Below are 16888 nucleotides of genomic sequence, written 5' to 3'. Positions count from 1 at the left end.
TTAAAAATAGATAATTGTTTGGGATCAAAGATCTTAGGGTTTTCCCCACACCCCAGAGATGTACATCTCAAGGGAGGAAAGCACATACTTTGAGAAACTGCTGCCCCCACACTGTCCTTCTTGCTCTGTCTCCAAAATGAGGCCAGCAAAGTTGCTGCCCTTGCGTGAGAGCAGAGCTGCAGGTTTTGGAGGCTGTTGTGGGTAGAGCGTGGAGGTAAGAAGAAAGGAGCAGAGAGTACAAAGAATCCCTGACTCTGTAGGTCTTCCTACTCTCTAGCTGGCCTGTGCAGCTGCTGGAAAGAGGAAAAACCAAACAGCAAAGATTACTCACAGAAATAACAACCTCTTGGAGTTCCCTTTCATGAGATCTCTATACTTATCTGAGCCACGAAAGAAAGAAAGAAAGAAAGAAAGAAAGAAAGAAAGAAAGAAAGAAAGAAAGAAAGAAAGAAAGAAAGAAAGTTAGTTGCTAGAAAGATTGTTATCTTTAGCAGCCAAGAAATGGCCACAGAGGCACAAAGCTCTATTGTCAAATGGGAGGGGGCAGTCCTGTAGCTGGCCAATCACTGACTTATCTCAGTCCCTCCTTCATACAAATCAGGATGTTTGCTTAGGAGGTTGTATTGAATTTTCTGATAGGATACTCCACTTTGGTCTGGCTTCCGACTGCCTCAGTGACAGACTGGAACCAAATTGGGTGCTTCATTGTGAGCTGTGTCCTCAATTAACAGGCCATTTTGTTGCCAGGATAAGGAGGGTGTGTAGATGAGCGTTACATGAGGTTGCTACAAATCATATGCAACGTATTTTCCATCTGGCCTCTGCACTTCTTGCCAATAGGTTTCTAGGAGCAATTCAAAGTGTCAGTTTTACCCTATAAAGCCCTATATGGCTTGGCACCTGAATAGTTCCAGGACTACCTCCTCCAATCAGATTTGACCTCTCCAAGCTGTCTCTCCCAGGATAAATTGGATGTTGACATCTCTACTGTACAGAATTTCAGTATACTCCTCCCATATTGTTTGATCTTCTTTGAATCAGTTACCATTTGTCCATTGATTTCCTTTAGCATACCAATTCAAGGTTGGAACCTTCTTCTAGTTCAGAGTTCTTTGGAAGACTTTCCTTGTTTTCTGTGTCTGTTTCCATCTTGTTGGTATACATGTTATATTGCTTCTTGTCTCTTCTAACAGCTCTTTGATACTTTTTGTTACGTTCCTTCCAGAGATCTTTGTCTTTCTTAGTTTTGGCTTCTCTTCTTTTTTCAGCAATTTCCATGTTTGTTCTGATATCCAGTTTGCTTTCTTCTGTTTCTTAATCTTTGGCCGTCTTTTTTCACATTCAACCTTACATTCTTTGATTTCGTTCTACATTTCCTCTGGTTCTGAATCAGTGAGGTTTAGAACTTCAATGCAATTCCTGATGTTCTTCTTGAAATGAACTTTTTTTGTACTTGAATATTTATTCTACAAAATATTTCTTTTAAAATCATTTTATTTATAATGAAGTTTTGTCATTTGCTTTGATTAAAGGGTAATATGGATTGGGATTTTTAATGCAATTAAAATGGACAAAACTTTCTAATTTTTGTAGAATATAACTCACATCTATTGATGTGATAAATTATTGGATATTGCTTATCTATTGACACTCACCACTGATAGTTGGGTTTAGCTTCTCTCCGTATCTGTGTGGTTTCAGCATCTTTATTGGCATGGCATGCAGTAGCATATCCATAGCTTTACAGTGTCTTTAGAAGTGAAGTGTTTTTATCCGTTAATTAAATTTATAGCCTTTCAAAATGGAGACATTATTGTTAAATGGTAAGATACAAGTTAAAGGTGATTCATCTACCAGTTGTACTAATTAAAATAAGCCTAAGTCAAGAAAGCATGATTAAAAATTAGATATGGTTTGAGACCCCCAGAATGTGGAATATAAAGCAATGCTGCTAGGCTGGATGCAGATTCCAATAAGGGGCACCATTTATTGCAATACCATGTTTCCATTCTAAATAGATTCTTTTGTTTAGAGTACAGGTTCTGTTCCTCAGTGAGAAAAGCTGGTTTTGTAATTTCCTGCTTCTGATAATATCCAGACACATTCAAGTCAATAATGATGAGATCCTTATAAGAAAAGACACATTGACAGATGTTCCTTGTTAGGCAGCAATTTACTGTGGATTTTTTTCAGTAAGCTACAAGTTTCAAGGCATTGCCTTAAATCTTGTGTTAGAAGAATTACATGATTGGAAAGCAAAGGCTTTTTTTCATATGTCATAAACCAAACAGTAACATCCATGCTTCTTTTATACTATATAGAATTTTTCTTTACTGCCAGCAATTTCAATCCAATTCTGTAATTTAGTGCAAAACTTATTTAAACCTTAAGACTTATTTCTGAGTAAGCATGCATGGGATTGCCCTGTCAATGTTTTAAGTCTGCTTCAAATTGTGGCCATTGTTTTGTTTAGATTTATTTTCTTATATATATAAGCAGTAGATCCCAAACCCTGGCCACCTTTGTTTACTTCTTGTGCCTTTCACAGCATTCAGTTGCTGTTGCTGTTCAGCATGCTGTTAAAAAATGTTGTGTTTTCGTTCAGATCCAGTGCTCTTAATTGCCCCTGTAAACAATTATGTACTGTATGTCTTTCAAATAACATATACAAGCCATTTGTTCACCCAAGTTGGCAGCTACAGATTTTTAAGAGATTGTTGACCTAGATGCTTCTGTATTTTCCTGGCATCTACCTTTACATGAACATTTTGAGCACTGATCCTAGAATTACTTGGTGAGTACTTATAATGTAACATCTCCAGATACATAATTAAAATGCCATTAATTTTTTTTTTTAATCTTCCCCGTGAAACTGAGCTACTATCATTTTACCTTGGCCACTTACCTGGCATTTTTTTAAACCAGAACACCAAAATTTGTTGTTGAATAACAACATAATATCCATGAATTTAATCACCTGAAATTTGGCAAGATTTATCACCTATGCTGGAAAATAATTCCAATTCTGCCAAGAAATGAAATGATACTAGCAGTTCTCAAAGGAAGAAAAAACATTTGCCTTCAATGCATCACCCTGCAAACTTGGCTAAATTTCAGATTGTTTTTAATTGAAAGCAAAGTAGAAAATTAAGAAATACATTCTGTCACACAGGAAAAAAGCAATTGCAATTTGATATTTCTAAATTATAATTAACAAGAAAATGTAGAGGTTTGCAGTTTCCAATCAAGTTTAAGATGTGAGCCTAAGCCTCATTTAGTTCATCAGGTTATCACTGGTGGAAAGCAGACAGCCCGGGCAGAAACAAAGACCAGCCCCTTTAGGATGTACTGGAGGAGCTAATGTAGTGCCAGGAAGAGGATGCCCTCATCCAGGTGCACCTCCTGGGTCACACAAGGGAGAGCTGCACAGACAATGTAGCCAGTTCTTCAATTTGGCCCCAAGCTGCAGAACTTGGTTTGGCAAGGCTACGCAAAAAGTGCATCTTTGTTTCTGCTGCTCAAGCAAGGATGGCATTCTGCCTTTCTTTCAGAAGGCATCCTTTGCCAGGGTTTGCTATACTACTGCTGCTTTCTGATATATCTCTGTCCTCCTTCCTACCATTCTCTTGCATTCCAGTGACTAGATGGAGAGCACAAGGAAGCCATGAGCAATGCCAGCCTCAGTCACCTGCTCTGCTGTCACCCCATCTCCAGCTAGAGCAGGCAGGAGGAATGGACAGCAGACAAAAGGGAGTGCCTCTTCCATACTGTTTTCCCTACCCTCATCACAGTTCCTCACTAACAGAAGAGTCATTTTCAGCAAGTTATTCAGAAAATAAATGAGAGCTGGCACTGGAGACCTCAGCCATAAACCAACATAAATAAGGTACCTCCCTTATGTAGCCTTATCAGAGTATATTTGATGTTATTTACATTGAAATAAATAGTGCACACCTAATTCTTTCTTCAGTTTTGCACTCTTCACTTTTTGTTTATAGACTGCTGACTCCATATAGACTCATTTCCCATCTCCTTGCTGAGCCTCTGGATTGAGTTATATACTCTGTTAGTACAGTACTAGTAGTCATAGTGGAATGTTTATATCTATATGTAGATGCTTTGGCAATGGTAACAATACCTAGAAGGTTTCTACCCTTACAGATTATTCCATCCATGGCTCCATCTTATGTACATTGCAGTCTCCTTGCAGCTGTTTCAGAGTGGGAAGTCTATCACTGAACTAATCTGTGGACTGGATTCAGTAATGCCATTTGCTTTCCCCCCAAAAGTGACTATTGATAAAAAAAAAAAAATGCTGCACACTTTATGTGAAGTTTGATTATGAAGCAATTTGCTTTGACAATTCAAAAGCCCTAAATATGCCATTTATAAGTCATAAAACCCAACACAGGATCTCACGAAGGTCAATTTAGCAAGACAGATTGTAACATTTTTTTATTAAATATGTAAAAAGATAAACGCAAGTCAAATTATTCACATATTCAGAGACAAAAAAAGTATATTCTGTCATGCGACAATTGGTGGGTAATGCAAAATGACTGATACATCTGAATAAGACTTTTTGCATCTATTATGTCATTATCTATTTATAATTAACAATACATGTTTACATTCCTTTCAGTTTACATTTAATATATAACCAAAGCTTTATGGTGTGCTATTTAGTAAAAGTAATTGCAAATGCATATTAAAACTGTAACGAAATAACAGGATTACTCACCACGGGGGAGGGGGGTCCTCTTTCCCTTCCAAGAGTCTCTCACTCCCCTCAGCACAACTGAGCAGATCAGGTTTTATATTAAATTATTACACTGCTGCCCCCTAAGCCAGCCACTTCTCGTCTCCAAACAGGGAAAAAATGCTCCATAGACTAGTCATGCAAAGGGGAATGAAGAAAACCAGATACATAACCCTCCCCCTATGGACACAAAATATTCCTATGTGACAGGACTGGGGAGCAGAGAGGCTTTGGAAGAGAGCAATTTAGAAACAAACCTTCAAAAGCCCAAAAAGCGCTTCAAAAGGAAGTATTTTAAAGTTTTCCCAGAAGGAAAAAGAAACACAAGACATGACTGCATTGATGGCAGTGGGAGTGTTTGAAGATGACTCCCTGTTTTTTTTTTAACTACAAGGAGCATTTTGGAGGTGGCATAACAATAATAAAAGTTATAAATATTATAAAGCAGAATTTTTGCTGGATTATGACAGCATACTGCATCCTTTGGAAAGTAAGGCTGTTATTTATGAGTTTGATGATGCCTGCCAAGGGAAACCAAATCCTTTCCCTTAAAAATATTACAAGATTTTCTAGGAAAGATGATAATTTTATTTTTCATTATGATGAGTTGGCATAGTATGGCTGTTGTAAATTCTTCTAACCTGAAGAGCGGAACTAAACTTCTGTTGAGCTACAGGATTAAAGAGAGATTGTAATACATGCTGCCTGAGCTGTAATTAAATAAGAGTCATTCTGAAGCAAGAGATTTTAGAGAAAAAAATCTTTGAAAGATGCAACATATCATTAAATGAATAGAACTACCATTTATGACCACTGCAGTTTACTAGAGTAGACTGAGACCTTCAGTGATGGTAACATGTAGGTTGACTTCTATTTTATTTTTGCTAGAGTACCTAAAACCAATCAAATTTAAAACTGAGTAAAACATAAAACAGTGAATACAATGGAAAAATACTATAACTAGACTATGAAAATGTGCAATTTAAACAATAAGGAATGTTTTAATATGGTTTATTATATTTCTATTATAAAAATGCCACAATCTAAGTGCAAATTTAACAAGAAGTTAATAGTAGAACTCATGGTACTGAATATTTCTATAATCCGGCAATTTGTTTCTCCATGCTTCCAATCCATTCAGGACTGCTTAGCTTGTGTTTCTGGATAATGTATCTCCCACCAGTACAACTTGGAAACTGGCACTGCATCTGTGTGGACTTGAGTTGCTCACTGACTTTTAGGTTCCAAAGACGAGTATGAAGGCCTTTAGAAGATAAACTGTATAATTGTGCTAGTAAATATTTTGACATGCCCAATCACTAGTTTCTCCCCTCGCACAGAAGAAAAAGTAAAAGGGTTGTTTTCATGGTCAATATAGCCAGCAGTGGGAGTTGGAATGTAAGTGACACCTTCAGATACAGATACTGTGGTGAAAATCTGTATAAATGCTTAAACTGACAAATACTGAATACAGAATTGAAATAGGAATAACTTTCTAGAAGGAAGAGTGTCCAAAGAAAGATTAGGCAGACATGTATGCATCTTCCAATACTATAGGATACACTGTATAGCTTTCTAACATGCTTTTGAGTATGACATCAGAAACATTACAGTTCTAGTATGTGTGCTTTTGTTCTAATTAGGGAAAATTATTTAAATTTGATTATTTCACTTATTTCCCCCTTTTGCAGTTTGACCAAATTTATGTCCAAGTGGACCAAATTACCATGAAATGTGAGAAACCTAACTGAATAGTATTTTCTGTTGTAAGAGATGTCCATATAAATAGTTTTGAACAAATTACAAATGTTATCATACTTAAGACAAAAGGAAAAATAAATATATATATATTATATATATTTATATATTTTTTTAAAAGCTGAACAAATTTCAAGCAGCCAGATAGTGAAGTTGCAGTGGTAGAAACTGGGAACAAAGCTTGGAGACCTTCTTAGGTGCAAATGCTGATAGAAGACTTCTGCAAAACACATCTTGGCAAATTGGCTGACACTCACTATGGTACATTTATGTTAATGGCAGACAGAGAGTGATTGGTTTCAAGTCTGAGGCCACACACATTCCATTCTTCCAAAGAAAGTTCCCACAGAAAATCAGAAGCAGCCAGTGTGCCAGATGGTCAGTATTCTTCCTGCTGCTGGGGCTGTTCATGAACCTGTTCCTCACCTTCATGTTCTTCTGTGTGGCTCTCCTATATAAGGTAGAAAGCAACAAAACAAACTAACTTGATCAGATACTGAAAGCAAAATTCTGTCTGCTTGTTTTTCTGAAATTTTTTTTAGTAGAGTTCAATATTTCTATCTTTGCCAAATAGAATGATTGTTAAAACCAAAATCATTAGGAGTCTTATACACATTCCAGAATTACTCACATTTTGATTTTAATGTAAAACTAGGACTGTGTGTGAAGGAGAGATATAGAGTAAGGCTGCTTGAAACCTATAGACAAGGGAATTGAATTTCAAATATTTATATGATTCAGTGTGGATCACAGGATTGTAACCTGACATTTTCTCTGTATGAATCAGCTGTAACATTATTAAGCTAACACTAAGATGCATGGAATATACATTTTGCAGAAGGCATATTTGTTTTGTTACATGAATATATCTTGCTTAATAAGAACTATCTATTGCTCTGAATTTTAGGTCCAATCTGCATCAACTCCTCCAGGTTCTTTAATCATGAAAGATATTCATAATTCTCTTTTGGACTATAATTTCTGCAAAGAAATTCTGTGCATCAGCTAAAATCACTTTGTGGAATAACCAGCACAGAAAGGCAACATTGGAAGTCCTTGAATATGAATGCTAATTCAATTAAAGCCACATTATTTATACTACGGTGTAAAGAAAAAGATGATGAAGACTTACATGTTCTTCTGAAGCATAGAGAACTTCCATTAACCGTTGAACAAGATCATTGTTTTCTTCTCCATGTTCTTGACAGAGAAGCTCAATCTCCCTTAACTTCCCAAAATAGAAATCTCTTTCCTTTTCCACACCTTCAAGTGCAAGTTTTAATGAATGTACCTGTAAAAATAAAACATTTATAAATATTAGATAACTGTATATTTATATAGCCAATTTGAATATCTGCACAACTGCTAGACAAACAGAATGTTCACATGCATTCAACACAAGTAGAAACAAATTTGTACTCCATACTGAAGAATTCAGTAGTTTTTTTGTTCTTATTTTGATGTTTCTCCATAATACATCACAAGTGATCTCTAACACAATTTGGACAAGCTTTAAAATGGTGGTCCAGTGCTATACACGCTAGCAAAAAGGATATTCCAAAGCCTAACATTAAACCAGCACGTTAGTCATGGCAAGATTACATACCAAGGGAGAGAATGGATATTTCTCTCAAGTGAGTGTTAGAATCAAGGAAAATGACTAGACCATAATCAGAGCCCAGGTCATAAACAACAGCTCAACTGTGTCCTCCGTTTTGTTTTATAGAAATCATTATTAATAATTTCATTAAATATATTCCCTTGTATTTACACATTTGTTATTTATCGTAGCAGGCAATCTCTCAGAATGTTAATGCAGGACAGAATCTGATGCTCTTTATGTAATAGTAGACAAGCCTACCACATCTATTCTCATATCAGGCTGCTGGATAATGCTGGACAATGGGAATATCACTTTGTACAAATATACAGTCATGTGAAAAAGAAAGTACACCCCACTGAATTTTTTGACTTTTTCAACATATTTCAACATACAGATATTTGATCTTCTTTTCAACAGTATTGATAAAGGGAATATAACAAATATCATACACTATTTACATTTTGTAGTCCACTGTATAATTTAAATAAGCATAATTGCAAATTTTGCACGTGGAAAAAGTAACTACACCCTTGACTGTAATGCGTGATACTGCCCCCTTTGGCAGAAACAATCTCAAGTAGGCATTTCTTATAACTGTCTACCAGTCTCTGACATCAACTGGAAGGAATTTTTTCCTATTCCTCCATGCAGAATTTTTCCAGCTGTGCTATGTTTGAAAAAGTCAAAAACGTCAATGGAAGATACTTACTTTTTCACATGACTGTACATACAGCCATACAGGACAGGGATTTTGTTTAATTTCCTATGGAATATCCTGTTTGTTGTGAAAATAAAAACATATTCATTGATCTGTTTCAGAAATCACAGTGATACATACTACAAGGTAGTCTTTGGTTAATGACCACTTATTCAGTAACCGTTCAAAGTTATGACAGCGCTGAACAACTGGTGGTTACGACCCATCCTCAAAGTTCTGTCATTCCCAGCACCCCTGCGGTCACCTGATCGTGATCTGGGTGCTTAGCAACCGGCTTGCACTTATAGGTGCAGTGTCCTGCAGTCGTGTGATCACAATTTGTGACGTTCCCTGCCAGCTTCCCACAAACAAAGTCAATGGGGAAGCTGGCAGGGAAGGTCACAAGTTGCTCAGGTAAGTCCTCCTACCTGCACACCCTCCCTGAGACTTGCTGCGCTTGCACCATGCCTCCCCTGCCACTCATGCACCCTTCCCACCCAGCAGCAGCCACCCCAAGCCCTGCTGCACTCCATCACACCTGCACCCTCTCCCACCTGGCAGCAGCCACCCCAAGCCCCACCATGCTGTGCCTCTCTGGCCATCCACACACCCCCTTGCTCCCTCTCCTACTCAGCAGCAGCCACTTACCTGCCTGTCAGCCTGCTCGCAAGCCACCTGGGACTTGCAACTTCCTGCTGGCTTCCGCACTGACTTTGGTTGTTGGAAGCTGGCAGGAAGTTGCAAGGAGATGCTCACTTAATGACTCACAATCCTCGCTGAATGATGGCAATGGGGATAGCAGGGATTGCCATTGCTAAACAATGCAGTCATGTGACATCACACTTTACAACAGCATCACTTGGCAATGGAAATTCCAGTCCCAACTGTTGTCATAACTCGAGGACTACCTATACCTCAGGATATTGTCACTTTCCTTCCTTTCTGCTCCTCTTGTATCCCCTCACTTCTGAACTGGAAAAGCTATGATTATCGCAAACTGGCTCCAAGCCAGAATTTTAAGCCATTCTTAATTTGGAATTTTGGAAACAAACTTTTCTCAAGTATAGAGATGGTCTGTAACAAGAAAAGCTAGAACTACAGGTAGTCCTCATTTAGCAACCACAATTGGGACCGGCAACTTGGTCACTAGGCAAAGCAGTCGCTAAGCAGGAAATTACATGACCAGGATTGTGCTTTCTAGCTTGAAACTGACAAGAGAAATCAGTTTCACACCTTCAGCTTTTGTTGCCTCCTAATCACGCCTCCACCTTTTGGAATGCTCACCCCACTGCTGGATAATTAACAAGAAGGGAATTAATGTTTGTATTTCTATTCATTGGAGTGAAAGAGATTAGAAGAGAGTAATCACATTGAAAGCAATGTGCTGGTGCCAACAGCCACTCAGCAAACAGCTAGTGTGTTCCCCATTGTGTGCCTACTAACTGTATTCTCTTCTAATCCCTTCATCTCCAATCTCTCTGCTCTGTGTAGGGGGGAGGGCAGAGGAGAGATTGTCTACATAAATTGCTTGGGCGGGGGCCTCTTTTCTTGCAGGGTGAGGGGAGAAGAGGTGCTGTAGTTGGCACATGGGAGGGGGAGGAGGACAGGGAAGTGCCAGGGCAACTTGAGCACTGATTGGGGTGGGGAAGATAGAGGCTCGTGGGTGTTTCCTCTCTCTTATTTTGCAGACTCGGGCAGGGATGGTGCTTTTGGACGGGAGAGGATTGGTGAGGGGAGAAGGGGGGCTTCCAGTTGCACATATTGCGGAGGGGCATCCCTAGCCCATTATGGGTGCTGAAAGGGAAGTGGAAGTGGTAAAGAACAGGGCTTTGCTGAGGGCCCTGTTGCACGCAGCTCCCAATTGGAGCAGAGTGGCAAGTCAGCTTCCCTCATCTGCTGCTCCTGTTTGGAACCTTTACTCTTGCTTGGTCATGGGGGAGATCAGGCATCTGCCTTGGAAAGATGCCTGTATTTCTCAGCACTGAGGATACCATTGATCCCCAACTCCATTTGCAGAAATGCAGCCCCAAACTTGCTTCACTGTTGCCTGCAGACATTCATTATTGTACCGCTCTCAAGCCCTTTGGTGAACAAACTGCCTCCTGCTATAGCCCAATATTTCAAATTTGGACTCATCAGTCCAGAGCACCTGCTGCCATTTTTCTGCACCCCAGTTCCTATGTTTTCGTGCATAGTTGAGTCACTTAGCCTTGTTTCCACATCGGAGGTATGGCTTTTTGGCCACAATTCTTCCATGAAGACCACTTCTGGCCAGACCTCTCCAGGCAGTAGATGGGTGTACCTGGGTCCCACTGGTTTCTGCCAGTTCTGTGCTGATGCACTGCTGGGCATCTTCCAATGTCAAAGGGAAGTAAGCATGATGTGTCTTTCATCTGCTGCATTAAGTTTCCTTGGCCAACCACTGCATCTACGGTCCTCAGTGTTGCCCGTTTCTTTGTGCTTCTTCAAGAGCTTGAACAGCACATCTTGAAACCCCAGTCTGCTTTGAAATTTTTGCCTGGGAGAGACCTTGCAGATGCAGTATAACTACCTTGTGTCTTGTTGCTGTGCTCAGTCTTGCCATGGTGTATGACCTGTGACATGAAACTCTTCCACAACCTCACCTTAGTAGCAGTTTGGCTGTTCCTCAGCCAGTTTTAAGCCTCCTACACAGCACTTTCTGTTTCAGTTAATGACTCTGTTTCAACCTACATATGAAATTGATGATCATTAGCACCTGTTTGGTATAATTGGTTAATCATACACCTGACTCTAATCCTACAAGATCCCTGACTTTGTGCAAGTGTACAAAGTGTGCAAGTGTAAGAACTGATGCTGTTTTGAAGCCAAAGGGTAGTCACGCCAAATATTGATTTGATTTAGATTTTTCTTCTGTTCGCTCACTTTGCATTTTGTAAATTGATAAACATAAACAATTACAATACATATTTTTTGGAAGCATTCTTACTTTACAGCATTTTTTCACACCTGCCTAAAACTTTTGCACAGTACCGTACTTCAAAAGACCTTGATAAGGTTAGAAGAGGCATGTGTAAAAAATCTTGGAGGAGTATTTGCAAATTGAATATGAATCAGGATTTTAAGCTGCATTAACCAAAATATAACTTCAAATCATGGGAAGTAATCATTCTGCTTTTATAAACTCCTCTCAAGCATCGTGTCTAGTTCTGAGCACCAAATGACATTTCAGACAAAATAAGTGCAAAGAAGGGCAACAAGATTAACCAGGAAGTCCTATGAAGAAAGACTAATGGAAAATAATACACTATTTTGCATCTTTTAAAGACCTGCTCTTGGCTGTCTGGACTACAAATAATAGAAAATGGATTTCAGTTACAGAAAGCAATCTGGTTGAATGTTGGCTTTCAGCAGTGGAATCAACTACCAGGGCTGTACAGTGATTGCCAAGTAAGCACACAGGCAGCTGTATTTTGCACCAGTTGAAATTTCTGGGTGGTCTTCAAGGGCAACTCCATGTTGAGCAGATTGCAGTAATCCAGGCATGAGATGACAAAGATGTGACTGTTTTCAGAACATCATGTTCTAGTAAGGCCACAGCCAAAGCTGGACAAAGTGCTTTCTGGCCATAGACCTAACCTGCTCCTCCAGTAGGAGCTACAAGTCCAGGAGAACCCTCCAGATTTTAAGCCTGCTCTTTCAGGGGGAGTATATTCCCATTAAGATCTTGAAGACCTGGCTTCTCCTCCAGGAGTTGTGGCCAGATGTTAGTGGAGCCTTGCACATGTGTGTTTATGCAGTTACAGAATTGTTTAAACGGGCTTGACTAGTTTAAAAAAAAATGGTTTTGCTTATTGTGTTTTATGTTTTATGTTTTAGCTTGCCACCCAGAATTTTATTGGTTAAGATGCATGGCCATATAATTTTGTTTAATAACAATTAAAATAAAATCAAGAACTAAGGTTGGCATGCCCCCAGAATCAGTTGACTTCTAAACTGATTCTGGGGGCAGAGCCACTCTGTCTTGTCTGGGTTGAATCTGAGCCTGTTTCTCCCCATCCATGCCCTGTGAGCTTCCAGGCACTGGGTCAGGATTTCCATTATATCTTCCATTCAGAGCAGGGCAGAGTTATATAGCTTGGTATCACTGGCATATTTATGGTCTCACATTCTATGCTAGCAGATGACCTCTCCCAGTGGTTTCATATAGCTATTAAACAGGATAAGGGAAAGAACTGGACCCTTGGGCACTCCATATTGGGTGCCTGTGGACTCAGTCTCTCCCCCGCACATGCATAACCACTCATTAAACCCACCCACTCAGGAAGAAGCAGAACCACCACAAAATATTGCTTCCCATCCCTAGCTGTCATAAGTGAAGGATACTGCACTCAAAATATCAAAAGTACCTGAGAGATCTAGATGGGAGGTATTCCCACCATTCATGCCTCACTACCAGCCATCTATGAGAATGACCAGTGTGGTTTCCATTATACTGTAGCTTGAATCCTGACTGCCAAGATTCTAGATAATCTATTTCTTCTGGAGCCCTCTGCAGTTGTCACCTCACCACTTTCTCCACAACCTTTCCCTCCAAAAGGCTGAACTTCAGGATACTATCAGGAAGTTCTATTAAGTAACCCAAAGGCAAGCAGGGAAGACTGAATTTTTGCCTTTAAAATCTAAGGATACCTTCTAACAATAGCATCTAACCTAGTTACTCTTCCCATTGACCCTCCATATGGAAAAACCAGAAGTATATGGTTTTCTTGGGGAAAGGGGTCAAATGACTGTATTTTGGCTTGTTCAACAAGGCCACCCAAAAAAATGTAGTCACACATTTAGAGGACACACTGACTTATCTTACCGGATGACTATACTAATTGAGATACCACTTGATTAAATGTTTACATAGCATTTTTCCTGTTATCATCCCAGGTTTCTGCACAGGCATAAAAATAATTAAGGTAATTGTTGAGGATGCAATGATCTTCCATGTAAGTCAGCAGTAACCAGTGCTTAGCTGTGTTATGAGGATACATGAAAAACTTGGTGGAAGGAAAAAGGAAGAGATCTCAGTAGCAAAATGAAAAGCGTTAAGAGCCCCAGTGAGTCATGTGGCACCAAAGTGTTTGAAAATTGCTATGGTTTAGCGATAGCATCATACTAGATTTCACTGCTTTGCTCATATGCAGAGTAATTTCCCATTTTGGTGGCCTAAGCATATTACCTGTTCGCTGAGCTGTATGACTTGTGTCTCCAAATCTTTATCAGACTTAGACACCGAACTGCTTGGTGGTGTTTTTTTTGCTGATGATGGGCGAGATGATGTGGAGCCAGGTTTTGATGCAGGACTGGATCTGGCAGCACCTGAAAAAAAAAAATTAGAACTGTTTTTAAAATATTAGTTAGCCGCAAGATTCTTCTCATTTAAGAAACCAACAGCTGGAACTAGAGAGAGATTGGGGGGGGGGGGGGAGCATTCAACTAAAGTGTGTGGAGGATAAAACCTATTCTTTATGTTCATGGTGGTGCATGGTCCTAGGAGAAAGAACTGCAGATGTAGACTCTATCAGGCATACAAGCAAGGACAGAAAGTTAAGCCAGAGAAAACACTGAGGCTTCAATCTTCTTCTTCTGGAGTAAAGCAAGAGTCTGACAGAGCTCCAAGCTATAAGTGAATTTACTTCATTTCATCCCCATCTTTCCTCTGCTTCCCCATCACAAATAACTTACGTTGCTATTTCTTGCCCTTCCCTGCCCTCTACTACCACTGATAGTAGTACAATAACTCAGAGCCCTCTTATATTTAAAAATGCTTTACAGGTAGTCCTCACTTAAAAACCATTCATTCTGCGATCATTCAAAGTTATAGCTGTTGCAGCACCCCCATGGTCACATGATCAAAATATGGGCACTTGGCAGCTCACCTGCACTTAGAACTGCAGGGGATGCTTCAAGTCTCCCACCTGCCGATCTCCCCCATCTCTGCCCTTTTGGACACCCTGCACTCTGCCCTTTACCCATATTGCCCCCTGCTGCCCACAGCTGATCTTCATAGTCTTCTTCCCACTGCTGCTGGACCGGGATCCAGGTGCTGGGTGAGGGCGCAGCCCTGGGATGTGCATGACAGGGCAGTGGAGCCTTGTCTACTGTGCTGGGCCTGGCCAGCGAGAGGGCAGTGGGATGGAGCTGGCAGAGGAGGCATGATGGCGGTCTGGGTGGAGGAGCCCCGTCTTCTGCTGCTTGCACAAGGAGTGATAGCTGAGAGACCATGGAGAGCACAGTGGGACAGGACAGCCTCGCATGGCATGCTCTGTTGCCAGGCAAGGCAGGAGAGGTGGTGGCGGCTTCCCAAGCAAAGATGACAGCTGTGCAGGAGGCGCTGTTCAGAGTGGCAGCAGAACTCGAGGAAGCAGAAGGATGAGGGTTTCCTGGAGGCACAGCACATGCTCTGCTGCTTGCACTGGAAGCCCTTCTGGAGAACTAGCCTGCGGGCTTCAGTGAGGGGTGAAGGCAAGACCAGTGCCAACATAGCCTACCTGCAGGCCCTCTGCTCGCTCTTGACTCGGCCTTCCTCCTCCTGGAAGCTGCTGGCCCTTCGCAAGGCTTTGCAGGAGGAAGGCTGGGCTGAGAGCAAGCAGAAGGCATGCAGGTAGGTTCTGTTGGCACTGGGCTCACCTCCGTCCCTCACTGAAGCCTGCAGTCTGGTTCTCCAGGAGCGCTTCCAACACACGCTGCAGAGAGAACCAGTCTGCAGGCCTCAGCACATTAGAAGCTGACTTTTTGTGAGGTTTTAAAGGGGAAGGAGGCAGCAAGCTGCATCCAGTGTGTGGAGCCTGGCAGGGAGACCTTGCATTCAAAGACCTCCCCCACCCCTGAGATGGTGCAGAGCACAGCAGGCAAGACACAGCAAGGACCCAGTCCACAGTGCTCCGAGACATGCCAGGGATGCACAAAGCAGGGAGCTGCCAGCCAGCTGTGGCTGCTCCAGGTCACAATCCACAGCCTGCACCCACCTTGCTTTCGCTCACCTCCCAAGAAGAGCCAACCCCTCCCCCCGCAGAATGAGCGGCTGCTTTGCCAGACCATGGCCAGCAGCTGGGAGGAGGCAGCAAGCCATGTTGGTGCAGAGCCCTAGCAGGCAGACTGGGCATGCATGTGGGAATGTACAGCAGGCTGAGAGTGCTGAAGTGGGGCAAGTCCACCAGGAGCCCAGCGGCCGGGGTGGCGGCAGTGGTGGGGAGCCCAGTGTCAACAGAACCCTTGCACCGAGGAGGAGGAGGAAGTTGGTGAAGATCAGCTGGGGACAGCAGGGATAGCTGGCAGAGTGCAGGGTGGTCAAAAGGGCAGAGATGGGGGAGAGATAGACAGATGTGGGGAGTTGAAGCAGAGCCGAGCCTGGCAGGGCAAGAGAAGTGTGAGATCCTCGCCTAACGATGGCATGGTCCTGCCTAACAACTGCAACTGGGACTACTGGAATTGCTGTCACTAAGCCATATAGTTATGTGATGTTTCATCTAACAACCACTTTGCTTAGCAATGAAAATTCCGGTCCCAATTAGGGTTGTTAAGGGAGGACTACCTGTATTATTTTGGCTTATATAGCCTTTGCTTGTGTCTTCTCCCAGAGAACTAGAATAACCTCTTTTCATCATGAGTTACTGAAATGTGGGTATCATTTGTTCAGGGACTTAAAAAAAAGTTGTTCAGAAAGAGTTTGGAATCCAGCAGAGACCTCAAAAGTTGTCCATCTGTACTAACCTGCCAAGCTCCTGTTGCTATGCTCTGACTACTCACAAGACCTCAGCTCTAAGCAAGCCTGCAATGTAATGGAGTTTTATTATGGGAAATTTTCTTTATCTTCGCTAAAAACTGTAAGTGGAATCCTATATATAAAACAATCCTCTTCTTGACTTTCACTCAACTTGAGCATCTGGTCTCCCAAAAATGGCACTCCAGAAGGTCAAAAGTTGATGAGCTATATGACAGAGGATTACGAGGCTAATAAATGGATCCAAAACAGTTCATAAATGATATGCTGTTCACACCTTTTAAGGCTATGTGCAAGTGTTCTCAAATTCAAAATGCT

General features: G+C 41.2%; 1 protein-coding gene across 7 annotated transcripts in view; it reads right to left on the bottom strand.

The window, feature by feature from the left end:
* Positions 1-4440: 4440 nt before the first annotated feature.
* MAPRE2 (microtubule associated protein RP/EB family member 2) overlaps positions 4441-16888 on the bottom strand; it is an 88228-nt gene continuing 75780 nt past the window's right edge. For all 7 annotated transcript variants that reach the window (XM_088130927.1, XM_007421287.4, XM_088130928.1 and 4 more), the window contains 3 exons: positions 14027-14166; positions 7650-7808; positions 4441-6968 (listed from right to left, as the gene is read on the bottom strand). In XM_088130927.1, the coding sequence (XP_087987053.1) occupies positions 6897-6968; positions 7650-7808; positions 14027-14166 (371 nt within the window). In that variant the 3' untranslated portion in view covers positions 4441-6896. The remainder of the gene's footprint in view (positions 6969-7649; positions 7809-14026; positions 14167-16888) is intronic.

Source organism: Python bivittatus, unplaced genomic scaffold, assembly GCF_059951505.1.
Source record: "Python bivittatus isolate LINGU-HERP-01145 unplaced genomic scaffold, Pbiv_v1 ctg000840_np1212, whole genome shotgun sequence".
NCBI classification, from domain to species: domain Eukaryota; kingdom Metazoa; phylum Chordata; class Lepidosauria; order Squamata; family Pythonidae; genus Python; species Python bivittatus.
Note: the sequence above shows the minus strand (reverse complement) of the source record. Positions and strands in the feature narration are given on the sequence as shown.